We start from the raw sequence: 12,012 nt of genomic DNA on the forward strand, positions 1-12,012 counted from the left end.
AAAGCCACCCTCCTTCCATTGTGCTGTCTGTCTTCATTTTACTATTTCTTTGTATGTAATTTTTCTTTTTTTTTTTCATTCTGGTATCTCTCTTTATTCAATTGTCTGTGTTTTCCTTTCCCATTTTCTGTTTATATTGGTATGTGATTTCTTTTAATTTAGCGCATCAGCTCTAAAATAGACATACTTTCTATTGCTCGAGAGTTAGCGAAAAGCAAAACCCGATTTTATTGGAATTTCATTTCATGAAAAAGAAAGGAGGATTTGAATGCATGTAACCAAGTTATAGGCATTTCCTGTTTTAAACTGTAGTAATCAAATTTTCAGTAACTGATTCTGATAGCAGCTAATAATATGAAATAGACTATTTATGCATTTGGTGTTGCTATGTAAATATTAGTATTTTTCCAGCCATCATGTTTATTTTTAAACTTGGGCATTATTTTTTATTTTTCTTTCAACTTTTAATTTTTCTTGATTTATCTATATTTTTCTCTTGTACGTATTATGTTATCTTTTTGTACTTTTAAACTTTTCCCTATCATATTTGTTCATTGGTTTATTTTTGTTTTATTTCCTCTTTGATTTAAGAAAAGAGATTTTAAAGCAGTTCAGACACAGGGAAGAAAGAGGAAATATTTTTATTATAAGACCAATGTCATTGTTTACTTGTTGGGATTTCAATATTAGCTTGAACCTTTTAAAATTATCAGTTCTTAACCATATTTGACCTATAAAAGATGTCAGGTTCTCTTGGTTCAAGCTAATACAATATTTTCTAAATTGTGAAAGTGCAGATGTAGACATTATATGCATCATACATAGTTATAGCTGGTTATCTGGATAACATTAACTGCTAAACTGGAAAGCTGAGATACTAAAAGATACTCAGCTTCTGTTCTCTGTATGTATGGGACTTCTTTCCTCCTATTGTGTAACTGCAGAAGAGGGAACAAAATCTCTGGTTAACTCTTGAAATCTTCCTTAATCCCCTTAAATGTGAGTGAGGAACAGTTCTGAAGATGAAGCAAGAACAGGAGCCTCTGTGTAAAAGCAACTCAGAACCAAATAACAGTGCCTGCATTCGAAGGACTTAAATTCCTGTGCAAAGATCTGGTCCACAGCTTCTTTTCTTACAAATTACATTGCATTTTCAGTGCATTTTGAGATAGGTAGGTTAGTTTTGTTGCCATTTCAACATTTGCAAAGACATAGCAGAACAGAATAAAAGATGGTGAGATAAAGGTTCTCTCTTCAAAAGGGTATAAAAATTGTACAACTATAAAATTTAATAAAATTTGGCAGAATTATAACAGCTTTATGAAAGCACTGAGAAGTACTCTACTTTTGTGTACTATCACCTTTTTAATGGAAAAAACAGTTTTTTAAAATGAATTTTAAGATATTTTCTTCTCTATGGTTTAAGATATTTTCTTCTCTATGGTTCAGTCTTATGAATTTTAAGAAATTTGTTAGCACTGAAAAGTATTATTTACAAATGAGGATAAGCATTAGAGATAGGGATGCTGACAGACAGGTCCTAATTAAAGGACTGCCCTTTTAGCTTGAGGAAGGATGTGATATAATAAAGCACAAATGTGTTTCAGTTTTTTGATAACTCTCTGAACACAAAACAAGGATTAGTCATCCATAAGTAGGAAAATAAGAAGAAATAACCTAAAAGTTGCCCTGAAGCCACCCAAAAGTTACCAAATGAAAACAACAAAAAAAAAAACAACAAAAAAACCCCTGAAGCTTAAACCTTCAAATTGTGATTTGAATTCAACACATATCCCAGTACTAAATATGAGATTATTTAGAACTAGGTAAAGTCAGAACCATACTGCTAAACTGCTTTCGTTAAAATTGTTTGATGAGTTAAGAAGATGAGAAAGGCCAGCTGGCAGGTGAACCCAAGACCAATGTGCTTCCGGAGTTTTCAGCCCGAGATCTAGAAATCCCTGGTGGGAAAAATGGCAAGAAAATGTTTGATGGTGGATAAAATTGGTCCTATTAGAGAGGATCCTGTAGCAACTTGACTGCTTATCAGTGGCTCCTGTGTGCTTTGGAAAGATTTTTCACAAAATGAAATGAACACCCAGGTTACTTCATGACCATGCTCATTTTCAGGGGTATACATATTTAGAAAACGTAGAGCTTCCTTTCTATATACTAAATGTCAGCATTACCATGAATTATAGGTTTGATTCAGGAGTGGTTTTCTTTCTCCCACTTTGCTTTTGGGGATACCATGGGGTTTTTCTATGAGATTAAACTCCATTGTTCCAATTATCATTCTTAATAGATACTGTAAGCAGAATAAGACTATAGAAATATCAATATTCTAGTAACTATGACAATTTTAAAACCTAACTCAAACCAGTTCCTCTCACCTTAGAAATTCCCAACCAGGTACCTTGTTGTGTAGAAATTACCAATAACTCACCCTGTGAGATGACCATCACCCCACTGGCCTTAGGTTGGCGGTTCTCATCTTGGCTATATACTCCAGGGTCATTTGAGGAGCTTTCAAAAATATTCCTTATGCCTTAAACCCACTCCCTGAGATTCTGATTTAATTGGCCTTGGATTGGACATGTCCATCCTATTTTTTGAATACAGCTACTTTTAAAGTGCCGACAGTGTTGAAAATCACTGTTATATGGAGAACTTTAGTTTTCCACAGAATGAACAAAATAACATAAACATCTTCATTATTTTTACTCCCCTAAACTTTGTGACATTGCTTTATATTTACATAAAATACAAGAATGAAATAGTACAACAATGTCTCAATTAATGTGGGGATATGTGGTTTTAATTAGCACCATGGATCCATCATGGTTAGCTGTGGTTGGTCTTCCATATTACAGCAATTGTATGGATTCACTTTCTATTATAACTCTGTAACTGATAATAACTTGTATTTATAATTCATGTTCCAAACAAAATCTTGAGGAAAAACCCAGTATGTTATTTTTTAGTATGTTTATTTTAGACTATTTTCTATAATTCCTATTTTTCCCATACCCCATTATTTTGGTGAGTTCATTATATACTTCCCTTCTAGAATTATAACATCTGACCTATACCAAATATATGGAACCTACAAATACTATTAAGAGGATATAAAGATTAGAATAATTAGATTTAGATAGATTAAGTTAGGACAGTTTGCATGGACAGGCATATAAGTATGTTTCCCCCAAAAAACTTTTGCATATAAATTAGGAATTATCCTATGGTGCACATCTTTTCAAAATATAAGGGAGATGGGACAGCTAAGGCATTCTCGACAAGAATGAAAATGGCCAATGTCCTTCTTCCACGAAGATGGAATACTGAGAGTTACAATGACACAACTACCTCACAGTACTCAACAACTCCACAGTTATGTTAAGTATTAAATAATAGAAATAAGGAAACATAAGCCTCATTCCTCCATAGCGATATAATAAGCCCCTAGAATCTTACGGAAGACAATCTGATGTTGGTTTGCATCGTGAAAGCTAGTATCTACCTAACCATGTATGCCCCAGAGTATTCTTCTAGGGATGATTATTTACAGCTATGGCCTGACATTTTCCTATCATCATGTATAGCACAGACATCTTGAGATCTCAGGGTCAGTAACATGTAGTAATTAGAAGAGAATGTATAATTTTCTTCACCATATTCAAAGAAAACATATGCCTGTGAATTCAATAGAACACAATTTATAAAGTTGATTTTTGGTTATGTAATGAGAAGACCTATAGATTGAAATCAAAATTGCCCACATTTTCTAAATTATTTGTCTTTTATGGAATGTAGTTGACAGCTTAAACCTAAGATATTTTATTTATACATTTACTTCAACATTTTAGTGCTGCATTGCCTGTTCTGACCCGGTCTTATTGCTTAGAATTAGATGTGAATTAAAAAGAATTTGAATGAGTGTAGATTACATCATTGTGGATAATGGCTCTCTTATAAATGTCTCTATGATAAATTCTCTCAAATAATCAATCAATTTTTACTAAGAATGATGCTAGACTACCCACGAAACCGTCAAGTTATGACACGGGCATGGAAATGAGTTAAAGGGATGTTAAGACTTTTTAAAAAATCAATTATAACATTGCTATCTGCACTATTGAAAAATATAGAAACATACATTTTTTGGGTAAATAAGGTAAGAAAACATGAAAAGATAAATGAGTTTCATCTCCAAGGTGGGTAAAATTGAGCACGTTTCTCTCTTTTAGTTTTCACTCATAATTTTATGAAATGTTAATAAAGGAAATTCTCTCTCTAAAATTTGCATTGCAATTGGTTTGATTAGCTCTTTTTAAATTTAGCGCATTAGCAGGTGCACATCGTTTCTGGGCTCTGCTGGCGTATTATGTTGGTTCAGCAAGAGTAAGTTAGTTTTGGAATTACCTTTTTACCTCTGGCCTGTCCTACGTTGCAATAATAAAGCATACGTTCTGCATGAAGGACCAAAATAAACAATCAACTTTGACCTTTTTTTTAAAATTAAATTTATTGGGTGACATTGGTTAATAAAATTATATAGGTTTCAAGTGTACAGTCTGATAATACATCATCTGTATATTGTATTGTGTGTTCGAATCTCTTCTGTCACCATATATATGACTTTTTAAAATCTAGTCTTTGAGAATCTTCACAGCTGATTACTTTTGGTATCAAGTGCTGTCAGAGACTGGGATACTAGAAGCATTACAGCCTTGATTCTGTTCATTATCCGTGCCCTGCCCCCACCACGAGTTCTTTAGAATGCTATAGGCAGACTGCTAAGATCTGCAAACTGAAGATCAAGTGCTAATTTTATCCATAGCAGAAACTTCTTAATTATAAAAAGAAATAAAAGTTAATTAATTGGAACTTCTCAGAAGGTCTTAATAAAGATGATTTCCCGAATAAAAGAAAAGAGAAAGAAATGATAGCAATGCTTTACTTCCTTTTGTGATTTGTGACAGACCACGTTTATCTTTACAGCACTGTTCAACCTCATACCAGTGGGACTGCGCGTTGTTGCCATCCAGGGAGTGAAGACAGGGTTATACATAGCCATGAATGGAGAAGGTTACCTCTACCCATCAGTAAGTAACATGCCAAAGATACTGGCCCTTCATTTAATGTTTGCAAAATAATAATAGCAGCAACAACAAAAACGAGAAAGTTCTGTGTCTATAGATGCTGCCCTTTTTGCTTTAGTATTTGATCTTTAATACAATGTTGTAGGAGCTGTTTATTCATTATTCATCAGTGTTTGTTAATATCAGCATATCAAGTAGAAGAGTGTCTTATAAAAGAGTATTTTATAAAGAAAAACAAAATTTATGTGAATTTTAAAACAAAATTAAAGAGCAGTTCTTTTAAAAATAAGAATTATAAGTCAGACAAAGATAAATACCATATGATTTGATTTCACTTATATGCAGAATATAAGGAACAAAAATAACAAACTAATCAAAAACATACTCAAAATATAGAGGACAATCTGGTGATCGTGGGGACAGGGTTGGAGATTGGAGGGCTGGGAGAAAGGGGTGAAGGGTTAAAGAAGTACAAATTAGTAGATGATAGATGGTCACAGGGATGGGGAGCACAGCATAGGTAATGCCGTTAGCATTAATATATTAGCTAGACGGAAAACCAGAGGAGAGAAGGAGCAATTAAGGGGACTTTATAAACTATATAAATGCCTAACCAATATACTGTATACTTGAAACTAATTAAAATAAATAAATTTTAAAAAATAAGAATTCAAATTGTGTAAATATTTTACTGGGAAAATACTTCTAATATCAAAATGTATATTGTATTTAACTCTAAGCAAGCCTCTCTGTTTTTGTGTTAATGTATATTAGAAGTTGAACACTTTTCCAGCTATATAACCTCTTCTGGAATATTTACTATTTACAAATAATTCACATTCAGATATGCTGTATTCATAATTATAATTCAGTTAGAATTTATTTTTGTCACAGGTCCAACCAATAGAGAGTTAGATGAAAATATTTTTTTTTCTACTATCCTATGAGAAAAAATCTATAGATTAAAGTCATGGTGCCTCAAAGAAAAATGCTCTTATTTGGGTGTGCATGTCATCGTCATATATATTCTTTAAAACTGTTGTTAAATGCCATCATCAAAAAATTACATGTCAGCATACATATATATATTACACACATACGCATACACACATGCACATGCACACACATACAAAACTTAAACATAACATTCTCTGGGGCCTATTGTGAAATTTGATATGTTTTCTACAGTAAATCTGGGAAATCCTGTCAAAGAAAAAAAAAATGTGAGCTTGTGGATTCCCTTCATGATGGAGTGGAAAGCTCTCTTGTTATTTTGGAAACTTCATCTGAGTTTTCTGATGGTCCTGGGCCTCATATTATGCAAATTGCATTCTGTTGCATAAGATGAATATTCAACATATTATGAGCAAGATCAAGCTAGAGTTCCCTAACCCCTTTTGAGGAAAAATCCGATTCAGATAAAGATCATTTTCTAAAGATGCCTTATTTCGATACAAATCAATTTTATTGATTTGACATTTATTCTGTTATTTTTCTTTCTTTTCTCCCAAGTAATCTTTGAGATGCCTAAAAATTATTAGAGGTATTATCTGCCATAGCCTCTAGTTCTTGGTTCCTGTTGATGATGTTATCATTTTGTTGTGTTCTGGTATATGCTTTGATGTCAGGAGAAATTTAAATTTTGCTTCATTTTTTGCACGTGAAAAAGATGCCTTATACTTTTTTGTTGTGACGTTGGGCATATCATCTTGAGTATGTGTATTAGCCTAAAACGCAAATACTGGTTGTATTGGTGCAATGGAAGCAGAGCAGCAAGAATAGAAATGAAGAAGGCTCTAACTGCCCTGTCTTAAATGTGGCCTCCTTGCCCAGGAATCAGTTATATGCGTAACAGTACCTGCCCCAGGATTTGTCTCAGTCACTACTTCAGGCATATTATCTGACCCAATGTGTTCTGCTTTTACTCTCCTGATTCTCCAGTTAATTGGCTTCTGGGCAAATCAGTGAAACTCAGATTTAAAGAACAAGTTGATAAAGATTTAAGTCTGGAAAATGAAGGAATCTGTTTTAAGTTTATGCCCACTTTAAAACGATCAATTTAATGTTTGCTCAGTGTAAACTAGTGTCTAATATAGGAACAATTTTACTGAGACTCTGTAGATTCAAAATGTAGGCAATAAAATAGATTATTCAAAGTAAATTCTGTTAAATGAAAACCACACTAGTGATTTGACTTGAGGTATACATTCCTCTGTTTGCATTTCAGGAAGTAACTCTCATACTCCCTTGCCATCCAAATAAAGATATTCAATTTGTCAGATAATTCCACATCAGGGGGACAAAAAAATTACCTTGACCGACATGTAAATAATCACATTTCCAACGCTGAAGCTGCTTGTTCCCGGTGGAATCTTTTCTTAAATATGACAATAGTCATTTCTTTTGTGGTCATAATGATTGTAATGTCTTACTTAAAGATGTTTCTCAAGAGATTTAATACCAGATATAAACAGTTTGCTTAAAGGTAGAATGCAGGCTGCAAAGTTGCAGAACAGAAACTGACAAGGAAATACTTTTGTTAAACAATTAGTTTAAAATGATGTTTAGGAAAAAAACGAAGTATATTTTGACCAACTAGACTATTTATAGTGCTGTAATGAAGAGTCAAGTTTGTTTTTTTTTTCTCTTCCAAACATCCTGTGACTTTGAAAGACTAAGAAAATCCTCCACGTAAATTCTGACACAAGAAAAACATGAATGAAAGAAGACTTCATCATTTGGCCAGAGATAAAGAATAGTCAAAGCCATAACGTGTTTCTGATATAAGAGAAGAGGGGGAGGGAGAAAGGGAAGGAAAAGAAACTGATATGATGGGGAAAGCCCTGGGCTTTTTTCAGAACGCCTGGATCCTGGACCTGACAGCCAGTGCCTGTGTTATCATGTCCCTGTCTCTCTGCCTCTCATTGTTCTCATCTGTAAAATTAAAAGGTTTCCCTGGATACTTTAAATTAATATTGAGATTTAAATTCTCATTTTAATCTGATTGTTTTTTTCTGAATGATGAGATAAGAAAGGTACCAAAAAAGCATATAGATTCATTATTGCTTTCTTATCACAGGCTGACATTTATGAGAATATGAGTTTCCAAATGGTGTTGTAAATGTTTCTATTACCTAGAAGCAGGCATCTGGGGAGGCAGTATGCCCTGGTGTTCTCCTGAAATTAATTTTTCATCTGAGTCTCTTAACTAAGTGATACAAGTTGAGAGGAAGACAATTCCTTTTCATGTAGTTTTTAAAAATGAATTAAGAAAATGCACTGCTACTGTGTTTTGCAAATAATACAGCTCATAAGAATAACCTGAAAAGAAGAAAATGCAGATTTCTTTGATTATCTCTAGATATTTCAATTCACTAGTCTGATGGTAGGCCTAGGAATCCACAGTTTAATAAGGGTCCCCCTACCTCCCTCATGTGCCCATTGGTGGGTGATTCTAAAGCCCAATAATCAACAACCACTCAGCAATCATTGTTGCAATGGCCTGTTGGGGAGATGATGGTAGCTTTAGACCAAGTAGTGAGAGTAGAGTTGGTGAGAGTTGGTAAATACACTACCCAGGCACAGAAACCAATATTGAATAAAATAAAATATTTTGTTTTCCTAACTTAATATATCACTAAATTGATGTTTACAGAAATTTGAAGCAGTTCTGCATTCCTTTTCACTAATACAGTAACCCAGAAGCTCTGGAACACTTGTATGCTGGCATCAACTCACCCAACTAACCATAGACAATGAATGTGCGTATAGGGATGAAATGTTCTTTAATTAAGAATGAGTGATAAATGTTGTCTATCTGTAAAGATCTTAGTTATCTACTCTACATGAGATAGTTTTCTGATATTATAGTCATATCTTTCAGAAATATTTTCATTATCCTCTTTTACAAAGATGGTACCAATTTCCATCCAGCAGTTGTCCCTTACTGATGTGTCTTAATTGTGTTGCTGTCCCTCCTCAATTTTCTAAGGCCTCCAAGACAGGAAAGCCTCAGAGCTCCTTGCCTCATTCTACTATCAATTGTACATCTTCCTGCAGAGCTCATAACTCTGGCAAAACAGGATGGAACATCTTCACATCTGCTCTTGTGTTTGTTGTTCAAGTTTGGGGCATGGAAATAGAACTGCTTCATCTTTTCATAGTGTGGTACCTAATTTCCCTCAAACTCTTTCTATTCTTCCCTGAGATTTATTCATACAAAGGCACACACAATTAGTCACCTGTATTTCCATGCTCATGGAGTATTGTGTGAGTTCTTCATCCATCCCTGGTACTTGTCCTGTCTCTGAAACACATCTATGGACATCCACCCTCAGGAAACTGTTCACCATTCATCCTAGAGCTGGTAGGCACATCCTATCCATGCCTCCTGTGTGTTTTTTTTTTTTTTCTTTTGGTACCAGGCAGTGCATGCAAATAATCAAATAATCTGAGTTACAGTGACCATAACTGGCCATCAATATCCACTGTAGGGAAGCCAAGGCCTCAGTAGCATCTGAGGACTGCTCATTCTGAGGACCAGCCTTTTCTTCTCCAATGCGACCCCTGGGAAGAGGGAGGCAAAACTAAAGCCAAGTTCATCTGGATACACAGAGCTGTCCCTTTCAGAATGGAAATTCTTTCATTCTTTCATTTTTCATTCTTCATTTCTTTCAGTGAGTCATTTTCTTTATCTTAAAAAGTATATTAAATTTGAGATTATTATCAGTGTCTTTTGTTAATCTAACAATCTATTACTTTATATGCATGCTTTCCTGCACAAACAATATACACTATACAACACCTTTTGAGAATGTGTATGTGTGTGTGTGTGTGTGTGTGTGTTTCATTGAGATTATGCATTGTGCTTAAATATACACACATTTGTTCACATGATTATACTTCTGGTCAGAATGTTTCTATTTCTTTTTATAAATGTTAAATGATAGTTTTTAAATTTACACATTTTAAAGCTTTACTTGTTATACTTAAAAATATTTCTTTTTTTACATTAAGTTTTCCTATGGTTTCTCCCACATATAACTCAGTTGGATATATCTCCCAGGTTGAAAATGGCTATTATCCGTTCTTGGTGTTTGGGCTAAGATCATTTATAGTAATAAAGAAGCAAGTATGGTACTTTAGTTCATTTCCCTTAAGTATTCATGTAATTCCTACAACACTGAACACCAATGAACAGAATATAGTTGATTGTGACAAAGGCAAGAATGCCGTCATTCTGCTTGGGGTCACTTACCAGAAAGAAAATGCAATTGAGAAACAAATGCAAATGGCAGACTAAGTATAATTAAATTAAGTAGCATTTTGGACAAAAGAAAATGTGAAACATCCCTTTTTTTCTATTATTAGGTTAATAATAAGCAATAAAAATGAATACTTTTTTAGACTATCCAAGTTTTAGTGCCATTTTATGGTATATGAAGGAAATTGGGGTTGAGGTAGGAAAGATACTGAGCGCTTAAGAGGAAAAAGAGAAATGAAAAGAAAAGGAGATAGTAAGTGAACACAGGAAGCTGCATTGGGCAGCATATGGGGAAGGGGAGGGGATGGCAGGAGGAGACAGCAAAGGGAAGGATGTGGGGAAGACGCATCATAAAGAATGGGGAGGAAGGGCCATGTTTTCTGCTCACTCCATCGCGTTCCTGGAATCCATTTGAAGCTCGGCTTCAGCCTCCCATTCTGAGGTGGAGAAAACAAAGTCCTCCTTCTTGAAGCCCAGTCTGGAACTTCTGACCACACCCAAGATACTTTTCCTGCTCTAACTCCATGACCACTTTCACTTATTTCCCTTAACCTCCTCTTTCAGAATGGTAGCTCTGCTTGGTTAATGCCGCTGTCTAAGGAATCTATATGGCTGTATTTAACTTCCCAATGATTATACCTGTGACAGTGAGAATTAGTAGAAAGAGACCAGTGGCTGTGTGAAAATCATTTTGATCAATAGCCCAGGTGAAGGTTCTTGAGTATATACAATGAAATGTTATTGAACCTTAAAAAAGGAGATTGCAGCAAAATGAATAAACCTGGAACACATTATACTAAGTAAAATAGGTCAGACATATAAAGAAAAAGAGAACTGCATGATCTTACCTGTGGAATCTAAATAAGTGAAACTTATTTAGAAGCAGAGACTTGAAAAATGGTTGCCAGGGGCAGAAAGGGAGGAGATATGAGGAGTAAAAGGAAAAAATGCTAAATAAAAAAGAGCAAACTAAATAGGGCTTACAAACTACAAATATGTGTTTCATTTGGACAGCATAAGTGTGCGTGCATGCGTGCGTGTGTGTGTGTGATCTGAATGCCTTCAGATGGAGCATGCACTCTACAGTCTATGGTTTGGCCACAATGACAACTTTCCTTAAATTTAGAAAGGAATACATGTTAACTTTGTGTCTGGGCCTGGAGATATTGGTGCTGTCAATGAAGGGAAAGGATGAGAGATATTTGAGAGTTTTTTGAGGAGTTATGGAAACAACTCTGGTTTTCTTGGTATGGGAGGTGACAGAGTCACAGCTCACTCTGATATGACTAACTCAGAACCGGGTGAGCTGTGATGCTTTTCATTAAGAAAACAAAACCCAGAAGGAGGAGAGGACTTGGGGGGAGGAAGGTTCTGCACTCGGTTTTGTACACAGGATATCCTTGTGAGTTATAATCCCACTGAATGACTACCGGATAATAACGAAACTCATTTATCCTATAAGAAACAAGTTTCCGAGCTGTTTTAAGAACAGTGGGCAAATAAAGAATTGTTCTTTGAAGACAGATGGTGATTGTCTTCCTTTTCCTCCTGCATGTGAGTCAAAGATGAAGATAATAGGGTCAATAACATCTGCATGGGTTAAGTTAAATATTAGGGAAGAACATTATTAGATAACATGATTTCTTG

At 34.6% G+C, this 12,012-nt stretch overlaps 1 protein-coding gene across 7 annotated transcripts in view; it reads left to right on the forward strand.

Moving 5' to 3' along the window:
* Positions 1 to 12,012, forward strand: part of FGF14 (fibroblast growth factor 14) — a 565,286-nt gene that overhangs the window by 444,462 nt on the left and 108,812 nt on the right. For all 7 annotated transcript variants that reach the window (XM_025044986.1, XM_025044987.1, XM_025044988.1 and 4 more), the window contains one exon: positions 5,002 to 5,105. In XM_025044986.1, the coding sequence (XP_024900754.1) occupies positions 5,002 to 5,105 (104 nt within the window). The remainder of the gene's footprint in view (positions 1 to 5,001; positions 5,106 to 12,012) is intronic.

The sequence above is a fragment of the Pteropus alecto genome, unplaced genomic scaffold, assembly GCF_000325575.1.
Source record: "Pteropus alecto unplaced genomic scaffold, ASM32557v1 scaffold13, whole genome shotgun sequence".
NCBI classification, from domain to species: domain Eukaryota; kingdom Metazoa; phylum Chordata; class Mammalia; order Chiroptera; family Pteropodidae; genus Pteropus; species Pteropus alecto.